Raw genomic sequence first — 12,249 nt, 5'->3', positions numbered from 1 at the left:
ACAAGATGATATATTTCTATTGGCAGGAACCATGTTTTGCTATTTCTTTGAAATCTTTCTGCCCTAAGTCCTCACACTTCACTGCTCTACTCATCCCCTTTCCCTCACCCATGGCTCTAAGCCAAGGGTTGGTAAACTGTTGCCTGCAGGCCAAATGAGGCTCTCTAATCATTTTTATATGGCCTGTAGATCAAGAACAGTTTTTACATTTTTAAGAGATGAAAAAAATTAAAGGAAGAATAATTATTTGAAATGTAAAAAATGATATGAAATTTCATCTCCTTGTTCATAAATAAAGTGTTATTAGAGCCCGGCCACACTCTTCATGTGTGTATAGCTGCTTTTGCACTGTAACAGCAGAGGTGAGTAGTTTAGACAGAAATCTAATGGGCCTGCAAAGCCTAAATTATTAACTATTTGGCTTTTCACATAAAGTTTGCCAACCTCTGCCCTAAACATCTGCTGACAGATTGTTTTGGGGATCTGAACATCTACTTTAGATCTCTCTAACCTTTACCTTTTAGATGTTTAGAAAAGCTTTGGCTGAGGTTTTACTCTGAGAGGGAACAGAAGGTTTTTAGAATCTCCACATAAACAAATAGGCTATGCCCAGTGTAGACACAACTAGAAACAAGTTTGTATATATATCATTCTGTGGAATTCCTTTAGGTTTAGGAAGTCTCAAAAAAATTCCAAAAACTGTTGATGCTTCCAAAGGATGCACAGTAAACATTTTTTGGAAATGTAAAGCAACTTCAGAATGGTGACCACAGCTTTCATGAAAACATATATCCTGCATAATAACACTGTGTTTTGTAAATCTGAGATCAATATTGAGGCAAGTTCCATGAGATCACAGAATTACAGAGTAACAGAACTGAAGAACATAATCAACTGAGATAATTTATGGAAGGAGGAATCATCTATCTCAGCTCTTTGCAGAAAAGTCCACCTAAATATCTATGAAACCACTAAACAGGAGAAAAATCCCTCACCAATAAGGACCTGGACTCTGGTCAATATTTAGGACCAATTATAGATTTTTAAATTGGTAAGGTTTTTGTCTTCTGTTGGAAACAGACTGAGAGAGACAGCAACAAACTCCACATCAGCTGCTCCAAAATTTTTAGAATTTATTCCCCATCTGTTAATTTACTAAACCTTACCTTTAAGATGCTATTGCTTGGGTTCAAAGTGCCCAGAATAAAAATAACCACAACGTGATATATGCATTTTCACTCAACTGATAATAGTGAATCACTGCATATGATAACAACAAAACAAAACAAAACAAAAGCCTCACAACTGTAAAAAAAATATTCCTTTACCTTGTTCTTGCTTAATCCTCTCTCTTTCTGCATATCCTGCAGTCAGCATATTGATTCGGTTAAGCCACCTGAAAAAAACAAATATTAAAATCATTAACATCGCAATTGAATTTCTTATATTTTACTTTTAAAAATATTTAAGGATAAAGAAGATGTGGTACATATACAGTGGAATATTGCTCAGCCATAAAGAAGAATGAAATCTTACTATTTACAATGACATAGATGGAGCTAAAGCATATTATGCTAAATGAAGTAAGTCAGTCAGAGAAAGACAAACACCATATAATTTCACTCCTGTGTGGGATTGAAGAAACAAAAGGAATGAAGGAGGGCAAAGATAAACAAACCAAGGAACAGACTCTTTAACTGTGGAGAACAAACTGATAGTTACCAGAGGGAAGGTTAGTGGGGGGGGATGGGTGAACTAGGTGATGAGAATTAAGGAGAGCATTTGTGATGACGACTGCTGAGTCACCACAGAATTGTTGAATCACTATATTGTACACCTGAAACCAACACTGTATGTTAACTATACTGGAATTAAAGTTAAACACTTAGTGAAAATGTTTATTTTAAAATATTTAAGAATATATGAAATAATTCTACTTAAAAGATGTGTTCTTTCCTACTCTTGAAACATTGAGCTTTCAATGATCTGTATAATTTTCTGTAGTGTAAGTTGCTGCCACAGTAAAGATGCTATTTTGATAGAAAAGTCTTGGGCAAACTTGTTAATATCTGTAATATAGAGGGTTTTAAGATGATCAGAGCCCTATCAATTCTCTTGCTCCAAATTTAGAAGCACTCCAAATATTTCTGCTGTTTGTCTCTTCAGAACAAATGGTCTTTTACAGATACTTAGTAACATATAATATATACTGATGAGAAAAAAGTTATGGATCTTGCCTGTCAAAATAAATTTCACTATGAAATATTTGTTTTGATGAAAGTCATTTAAGTTTAATCTTCCAGGGAGAAACACATCTTGGGAGTACTTTGGAAATTTGTCTCTAAACAAGGCTACTAGGTTTTGTAAAGACAAAATGAGCAAATATAATTTTAACCTCTATTTATATCCTGAAAACTTATTTCCATGAACAATAGTAACTTAAAAATAAATCTTAGTCCTTTCCTCTCTCAGCAGTGGAACTATTTGCAGTGTTTCAATCTCTGTCTTTTGTCCCACCAAGTTTCTCCCTGTGTTCATTATTTTAGTTCTTTATACTGTACCAGATGATCAAATCACAAAATCTTTAAATTAACCTGATGATTTCCCATTAGTCTATTTTGAGTTATGATCTATATATACTTTCCCAAATCATAAATTAAGGAAAAACCCCTCTTCTAAACTACCTTAAGTTTGGAATTAATAGTATAGTTAAAATCATTAAACTGTGGCATAATCTGATCAAGATATATTTTTAAGAAAAAAATCACGTTTGAGAACTTTTCCTCCCAAGAACGTATCTCTTGTGTCAAATGGAAGATGATGTTTTCTGCAGTGACTCATATATTTCATCTTTATGCCCAGTATTGTTAACTGTGCAACAGTTAGAATGTCTTGAAAAGGGAGGATAGTTGTGTCTCTGATTGACAAAATCACATCCATGGAAATTTAAACTTTAATTTTAAGAATAAGCCACCTAAAGCCTAACTTTATTTTGAGAAAACCTACAATGTAATTATCAACTTAAGTATGTTGGGGAAGTGAAGAAGGGAGTGGAATGGAAAGGGAATAAAATAAACATTTATCAAATAAATTCAGCAGCATAGTGTACACCCACTCCAGAAAATGACAAATTATAAGTTAATAAGTCAACTTCATGATGAGTAACCTTTAAAAAATGACTCTAATCATTAGTAAAAAGGTCAAAATTCAAATTCAGTCTATAAGTTATTTGTAGTGGGAATGGGGTTGAATTTGTACTACATGACAAATCTTAGCACTCTTGGGAAAGACATGCCTGGCCCTTTTGGCGTGAAAATGATGATAATAGCACTAGGGGAACTTATATTATTGGATTTTAATGCAGTACCTCATATTGACTATTCTTTTTTAAATGTTTATTTATTTATTTTGAGAGAGAAAGAAAGCACAAGCAGGGGAGAAGGGCAGAAAGAGAGGGAGAGAGAATTCCATGTAGTCTCTGCACTGTCAGCACAGATCTGGATGTGAGGCTTGATCCCAGGAACTGTGAGATCATGACCTGAACCAAGATAAGAGTCTGATGCTTAATTGAGCTATCCAGGTGCCTCCTGCCTTTTTTCCAAGAGGATGAGGGAGAGGGAGAGAGAATGCAAGTGAGCAAGGGGGAGAGAGAGAGAGAGAGAGAGAGAGAGAGAGAGAGAGAGAGAGAGAGAGAGAAGTGGGGCTCACCCAGGGCTTTTTTTGTTTTGTTTTGCTTTTTGTTTGTTTTTTTTCCTAAGCAGGACGTGAGCTTACATGAGCTCACATGAAGTGGGTCTAGTGTTCCCTGAAGTGGGGCTCAAGCTCACCCAGTGTGGGACTCAAACTCACCAATTGTGAGATCAGGACTTGAGCCAAAGTCATATGCTTAACGATGAGCCCCTCTCATACTGATTATTGTAAAAGAAAATCACTGAAATTTCATTTCGTCAGAAGTTTAAAGAACAATGAGGTCTTTATGAGATGAAGTAGGAAACTAAAAAAAGGCTTCTTTGATTTTTCAGTTCAACAAATTTACTAAGTGCCTGCTATATGCTGAACAATGAGCTATGTTTTGGGGGCACAAAAATGAATAAGACATAATTCCTGCCTTCAATGAGTTCCAGAATTGCTAAATGTCATAAGACAATTGAAAAATTAGACTACTTTTAGGAAGAAGAATTCTTTTCATGATAAAAAACTCTTCAGAAAGTATGTGGATAAACTCAGGCCAGTGTGTATAGGCACCAAAGGCTGAACACTACACAATTGTTGGTGCTGTCTTGGGTAAACTTGTCCTCAAGGCCTCAGCTAGAAGAGGCTTACCTTCACTTGTTGCAGTATAATTTGGTATTTATAGGCCATAATAAACAGCAGATATACATGCATTAATTGAGTCAAGAAATATTTATTGAGAACCTATGTCCGTAAGGTACTGTTACTCTAAGTACCAAGGATAGAGAGAAACAAAACAAGGCTACTGCCTTCACAGGAGACTATATCTTAGTGAAGGCAACGGAGAATAAACAAGAATACAAATAAACATATGTCAAGTAGTGTCAAGTGTCATTTACAAAAATAGCAAGGTAAAAAATTAGAAAGTCAAAGGTGCTAGGGATGAGGGGTGGTTAATTTAAGAAGACGTGGTTAGGGATACAAGTACTAAATTTAGTGATGGGGAAGGGCTTTGATATGAAGTCCACATTTAGCACCTTACCCTGTCACTGATGCTTTAAAACAAGACAATATTCTATCAATAACTAACAAAGAATAATGTATTGAGAGTAAAAAATGAGTAAGGACTGTGGGAGAAACGTCCAAATAGAAACGGGCGAATCCTCACAATTATGAAGACATAAGTGCTGACATGATAAGGAATGTATAGGCCAAATGCATTCAGTAAATAAGTCTCAAAATACTTGAGAAACATGATATTTTGTTTTCTTCCCACAGATTTCACAAAGACTGGCAAAATTTTTTTTCATGTTTCAATGCTCATTTCTGAAGAGGAAACAGATGGATGGTGGTGGGGGCCTCAAAAGTGTTTTTGCAAATTACTTCACAAACTTACAGTTGTTCAAAAAATAGAAGATGAGATTTTAATATTTCATGTGTGTGTATATATACATACATGTGTATATATAAGCATATATCTGGGTATAGCTGGTTATATATATATTTATGTATATATAGGTACATGTAAATTAGGATAAATGTATAAGTGTGCGTGTATGTATACATACAGAGAGATTTTTATATAAGAAAATTAAATTTACTTTATAGGTATTGTCAAAACTTTTAGTATATTTTTAAAATATACATGATAGTGCTTTGGAAATTAAAAAATAACCAGATAAAGCTTATAGCTATAATTAGCATAATATCATAAATATAAAATCTCTGAAGATGTAGGTACATTCCTTTACAAGATTATATACAGAATGAACCAACACCCAGATTATCTTGCTGTTATGCAACAATCAGGTTCCTGAACGAAATCTTTGGAGGGTCCTCTCCCACCTCTAATCCTCTGTTTATTTACAGCACTGACGTTCCTCCCATCTATTAACAAGTAATTTTTAAGAACTTGCCTATTGAAAGTAGACACTGAGATTATGATTGTAAAAAAAAGAAAAGAAGAAACAAAAGTCCATTATACTTAAATTTAAAAAAAAAATCAGTATTTCAGGACAATTTAATTCTGAAGTTTGTAGTGTACCACAGCAAGGCTTACATAAAACAGCATTCTTAAATGTATGATGTGGAGAGGACATATTTGATCAGTTTCACTTGTTTACTTTGAGTCATTTCTTAGAAAAAACAATAAAATGAAACACATGAGTTTGCTTTTGCTTCTTCTATGATATGCTGACCCAGATACATCCATAGGATTATTAGGGAAGAGTAGTGACATGACACTTTTGAAGTTATTGCTAAACAGGGCAGGGTATAGAGACCAGGCATGGTTTCATAGTTCATAAAAACGCATTTTCTAGGTCTAATAAAAAAGGCCCTGATTAGAATGTTTCATGAAAAATTATGTTAATTCTTAGATAGAGGTGGGTTGTATTCTAGTGTATCCATCCTGTAAAATAGGATGATGCTCATTTTGCCACTTATTTTCTGTTTGGTCATGATGTAAACCCTTCATATTCATCCCAAAGGCACTGTGCTCAACATAAAATACATAGTGAGTAACTAGAACAGTAGAATTATAAAATTATTAAAACAAAAAATAGAGTATCACAACCGCTCCCTACCCCATGATCATGTGAATTAACATTTTCATTTTGAGAACAATTTAAGGAGAAAACGCTCTCCAAATTCCAATTGCCTAGTGTGGTATTTAAAGAATGGTAATGTACATCAAAAGAAGATTATGGAAAGTACAAGAAAGACTCAGTTTCCTTATTAACAACAAAACATTTTGTCAAGTGTTCTCAACACTTTAGTTTGCCATTTCCTTGTGTTCATATCCCTGCTTTGGACAAACCATGCCTGTACTCCCAAGTGTCAAAACACCGAGATCATTTATAAAAGTGTTCATTTAGTGTGCTCACGCACATTTATAAAGTTGCTCAGTTCTGTGCTTAAACATATCTGGATACTAATTTTTTGGAGACACAAAGAAAGGTAAAAGGGATAAAAGCCCAAAATATATAGAAGGGATATACATTGCTAACAAACACTTACATAGCACTTACAATTGAGCAGGGACTATTCTAAGCCCTTTATGTGTGCTCATTTGCTCCTCACAAAAGTCCTTTGGGTGGAGACTGTTATTATGTCCATTTTCAAGGGGGCCAATACATGGCATAAAGAGGTCCAGTTCTATATCCAAGGTCATACAGCTAGTAAGTTTGAGAGCTGGGATTTGGAAAGTCTGGCTCCAAAGTCTATGCTCTTAATCACTATGCTATGCTGTCTCTCCTCAACTGTTGGCAAGTTATACATGTAATATGTACTGCCTGCTAAAGACCTATAGAAAGGAAACATCTGAATCTTAAGTCTAACTTCTACAAATCTAGAAAAGAGAGAGGGGAAAGTAAGGAAAAAGAAGAATCAAATTTATAAATGCTAAAGTGGGAAATCTGAAGCAGAATGTTGTAGATTATGGAAATATGTACATATTTATTTTACTTATTTATATATATTTTATGCCCATATTTGTTCCAAATAGCCATGTAGCCATGCACCTAAACTTTATTTATTTATTTTGAATGAGAGAGAGAGAATCCCAAGTAGGTTCTGTGCTGTTGGTGTGGAGCCTGACTCAGGGCTTAAACCTACAAACCATGAGATCATGCATGACCTGAGCTGAAATCAAGAATTGGAGGCTTAACTGACACACTCAGGTGGCCCTAGTCACTTGGCTGTATAATCTTGTCCAGTGATAGAAGAAAGGTGACAGAAAGAAATACTAACTTTGCTAAGTAGTGAATAATTGAGATGGATGTTCTGTCATAAATACCCAGCATTTGAAAGAGTCAGGTTTTTTGATGAGTATCTTTTTTTTCCTTGCACTTGGGAACAAATATGAAGACATATCTTGAAATGTACTTAAAAATTTTTTTTTTACCGTGGAGTTTTGGTCTATATATATATATATATTCAGGCACATTTTTGCTAAACCTGATAAATAGTCAACAAGTTTATTTTGACTTTTAAAATGCTGTTCTCTGAAATTAGGTATGGCTACATGCAGCTAAGCTGGAGTCCATTTTATTTTAAACTGATCTACCACTGTGACATTATTCTCTAAGCATTAATGTGGAAAATTTAGAATTCTAAGCCTAACTGACTTTTCTAAGTACTTTGACATTTAAGTAACACTTTACCTGTTCATATCATCAAGATGCTCAGCAGCAAAATAAAAGCTTTTGATTTTAGGATGACAGGCTTTGAATGCACTGCAAAAGGAAACAGAGTACACTTATTTTATTTCAAATTGGAAAATAAGTTAGAGCCAAATAATTTTTATGGATAAAATTACCTCAACATCTAAACTGAGTTCACATACATAATGCTTCTGCCATGATTACAGAAATCAGTAAAAAATTCAATTTTCTGCCCACAAAACTGCTTTCTTTTTACCTCAATTAGAAAGCATTAGACAAGTGACCTATGATTTAAAAGCTAGAAATTTAAAAAAGAAAAACCAAAATGCCTTCCATTCTCTTCCTCTCCCCAAATAAAATCAACTTACTATTTCTTGCGGCATTCACTGGCTCTGTCAATTTTAAATTCAGGCAGACTGATGAATCCTTCTGCTTTTTCATCCTAAAGAGGCAACACTCTTGTTTAGGGCACTGCGCATACATACACGAGGGTTTGAGGCTGATAGTCCTACAGAACTGTACCTTTGACGGTTTAGAGGTTAGAGTTCCACTCTTATTTGTTACATTCCATTAAATTGAAGATATAGTTTGAATATTTAGAGTATAGTAATTAAGATACAGAAATTCTGAAAAATCATTTTTATATTAGAATGAAGATAGAAAATTCTTTAAACTCTCAAAGTGAAACATGTTTCATAAGTAATATTCTCACCAGAATGTATATATGCTTTTATAACATATAAAATAACTTCGGTCCACATTCACCATTCACAATTTTCTGTAATTTTTAATGTTCAGATGTAAATGGATGTTTATTAATTCAATTCCTTTTCAACCTCCGAAAAATCTTTTACCAAGCCTGAATTAAATATGTTGTATATTCCAGATTTTATAACTGAAACAATTTGATCTTTAAATATCTAACTTGGTATACATGCTATATATATAAAGATCATTTTTCACTTGAAAAATTGAATGAAATCCATAAAATCTTCCTCTCTCTCATGTGGGATGGAAAAACAAGATAGGAAGATTATCCAAAATCTTACATTAGATACAAATTATTCCAACTAGGCTAAGACTGACTACCCTTGTCTAAATCCTTTCATTGTTGTCCTTTTCATGCTCATGACCAAGTTCCTCAGACTTTTATTCTTCCAAACGTTTTGATCTGTGCTGTGTCAGTTAATGGCTCCTTAAATAACAAGTTCAAGTGAGATTATACCCCCATCTGCTAACCTCAAAAAAAAAAAACCTAGATTCTCAATTCTTTCAGTATGTATGTATGTATAAATGTAAAACTTAATAAAAATCTGATGTTACTAATAGTGACTGAAATGTGTTATAAAAAAAGGAGTATTATAACTTTTTCAATATTTTTCAATATTTGAGTATTTTTTCCCAATCTTGGTAAATAAATACAATAGTCTCAAATCTTTTTAAAGTTTCATTTCTGTTATGCCAACCTTGATGTCTTTAACTTAAAAATTCTATATTTTGAACAATTTAAAATATTTTAGGTATAGATATGATCTTCCCATAATGATGTGATGAGGGATTTCTACTAAAAAATCACAGTAAGCTTTTCTTACAGTGTATACTATGGAATTATCCACCCACTTCTCACAAGGCTAGCACAGTAGTAACAACTCTGATAGAAACTTACCAACTATTCAATAAAAAAGGGCCCCAGTTTTTAATCACTTAAACTGTATGTATAATATAGCATAGAGCAGAGAACTCTACAAGTGACCTTAACAGGAAACAAACGCTATATTTGGATATTACTTGATTGACATATAAAAAGTATTTGATATATGTTAAATGAAAATGTTGGTAAAATTGTTTTCTATATCTAAAATAAGATAGACTTAGTGAAACAGAAGATTTTTTAGGTAATTATGTGATTGGCACAAATAATATCAAAAGTGCAGAAAATAACCCAAGTCTTTTATATAATATAGGCATTTGTATTAAACAGCAAAATATTGATCTAAGATTTTACAAATGAAATTAGAGTTCAATTGGACAAATATTACTAAAAGGATATGTTTAGTGAGTACTGAGTGTATGCCAGGCATGTAAGTGGGCTTTACATGAATTGATTCATTTCATCCATTTGATAGCCCAATCAGCTAGATAGACTCTACTATTACTCTCCCTCTTTGCAGATGAGGAAATTTATGCATAGCAATTCAGGTGGGTTAATTCTATTCTCTAAACCATAACAAACATAACTTCTCTACATATTTTATATTATAATCATAACCATAATTATGCTGTTAAACTGTATTTCAAAGATTAATATTCAAATGCAAATAGATGAATACCCTAACATAATACTATTCCTGCAAGACTAGTCAGCACACTATATTAAACTATGTACATTTTTTGAGAAAACAAGTTAACAATAGAAATTATTGTTTAAAAACTTAATAAAGTGAACTGATAGATGGCTATGGCAAAAGAATGAAAATAAATGTAGAGTCAAAGAAAATATCAATGAATAAGGTATACTCTTGTGCATCTGTAGTGATAGGTGGTAGGTTATGATATAACTACTCTGGATAAAGATCTGTTTACTGCAAATTAAACAGGAAATCATAAGAACAACTTAAATATACTATATATACTCCCCACTCCCACCCCTCATTGGGCCAAATGAAATGAATAATTGCAGAATTTCAAAACTAGTCTTCTAGTTCATGTACTCTTTAATAAAAACAAATAAATTCATGTGATATTAATTTACATAAATTACTAGAGGATTTCTTCCCAAAACACAAATTGAAAACTTTGAACAAAAGTGAGACATTTAAAAATTTATTTCAAATTTCCATGTATAATCCTTTTAGTTAATCTATTGCTGGAATTAGTTTGACATTTTTAATTATATACACAGAATTTTATATGTTTCAGATATGCTGCCACATAAGAATAATTGAGACAACTCTCTTTGCAGAACTCCCAAAATGCAATCAATTTAAGAAGGCAGATTAAAAAATAACTAGCAGAACTCTCCTGATTAGCATTAAGGTGGTTATATGACTTTAAAATCTAAGTCTCAAAATAGTGATTCATTGGGTCAAAGATAGAAAATGGATCAAAAAACAAAACGTGTTTTGTCTTACTTACCTCCTCATTAATATACCAATATAGGGATGCATCCTTAAGGACAAACCAGTATTTCTTCCATTTCTGTGAAAAATAACTCTTTGCATCTTTCTTTTTCCAAAGCCAACCTTCACAGTCACCTCGTCCAAGATCTTTGCAAGAAATTCGTCTTTTGCTCTTGCCAGCTATAGGACCTACAGATAAGAGTAGGTAAAAGTGCTATTTTAATTTTATGTAAGTGTGAAGGTAGATTAATCTATAGCTCATAAGAATAAGTCTGGGTACTTAAAAATTCTTGTTTTTACATTGTATCGGAATAGAAAACTATGGAAAACTTTAATACCTCCCCCCCCCACATAAGTGACATGCAATGTAATCAGTAGTGTGTAATCCCAGTGTCAAACTCTGTTGAGACCATTTATTGTAAAAGGTACTCCTAGCATCACAACTGAAGGAGAAGCTGGTCTTGACAGCTCTTGCTAGGGGTCTGTGCTCTCGCAAACCACAATGGGCTCAGGCAAGAGAGGATGGGTAAAGTATGCTGGTGCAAACTGAGCAGCTATATAATTCATTTCACCTCCTTTCCTTACCTTTGTTTTTCTTCTTTGATTTGTGCTGCAGAGAGGATTGCTGAAATGTCTGAAATCCAAGATAGGGAAGAATGTTATTTGATACTCAGATGCTATCCACAGTGCTAGTATGCTGCTAAGAACACCCAAGAGCTGAACAATGACTCTGAACCCAGGTCAGAGAAAGCACTTTCTGTTTCCAAAGACTCAAAACAAATTCATATATATCATGGCAATTAACTTTCTAATGTCACATGAAGCAGGACAGGTTCTTATCATTGTCTTTCTTTTGGAGGCAGAGAAATTAGGGCATAAAGCAGTGGTGAAACTCAGGGCTCTTATATAAACACGGTACTACTTTTTACCCCTCTTTAAGGGGTTTATTGTACTTTCTCAGGCAATATTTCAATTGATTCTCAGAAAGTGTTATGAAGTAGTCAGGCAAATATGACTATCATTTGTTACTTTGGAGTTCATTCTCTTCCATAAGCCACCAGCACCTACTGATCCTCCTAGGCACTCCCCCTCACTTGCTAAATATTGCAGCACTTGAATCAATATTTTCTTCTCACACCTACTTCTGTCGCTATTACTGGTAACTAACCTTCATGTAAGTGATGTCAGTACCCTGGCTCCTCAGTCCCTCATCACCGATGATCTTTACTTCTCTCCTCAGCTATCCATCTCCCTGACCATGTTTGTTATCTTTTGTTTTTATAATTTCTTTTTTT

The 12,249-nt window shown here is 33.6% G+C and overlaps 1 protein-coding gene across 6 annotated transcripts in view; it reads right to left on the bottom strand.

The window, feature by feature from the left end:
* The window catches only part of CNKSR2 (connector enhancer of kinase suppressor of Ras 2), a 289,714-nt gene that overhangs the window by 52,166 nt on the left and 225,299 nt on the right, over positions 1-12,249 (bottom strand). For all 6 annotated transcript variants that reach the window (XM_029930402.1, XM_029930398.1, XM_029930399.1 and 3 more), the window contains 5 exons: positions 11,540-11,588; positions 10,971-11,143; positions 8,204-8,277; positions 7,836-7,907; positions 1,329-1,396 (listed from right to left, as the gene is read on the bottom strand). In XM_029930402.1, coding sequence (XP_029786262.1) covers positions 1,329-1,396; positions 7,836-7,907; positions 8,204-8,277; positions 10,971-11,143; positions 11,540-11,588 — 436 coding nt within the window. The remainder of the gene's footprint in view (positions 1-1,328; positions 1,397-7,835; positions 7,908-8,203; positions 8,278-10,970; positions 11,144-11,539; positions 11,589-12,249) is intronic.

Source organism: Suricata suricatta, chromosome X (genome assembly GCF_006229205.1).
Source record: "Suricata suricatta isolate VVHF042 chromosome X, meerkat_22Aug2017_6uvM2_HiC, whole genome shotgun sequence".
NCBI classification, from domain to species: domain Eukaryota; kingdom Metazoa; phylum Chordata; class Mammalia; order Carnivora; family Herpestidae; genus Suricata; species Suricata suricatta.
Note: the sequence above shows the minus strand (reverse complement) of the source record. Positions and strands in the feature narration are given on the sequence as shown.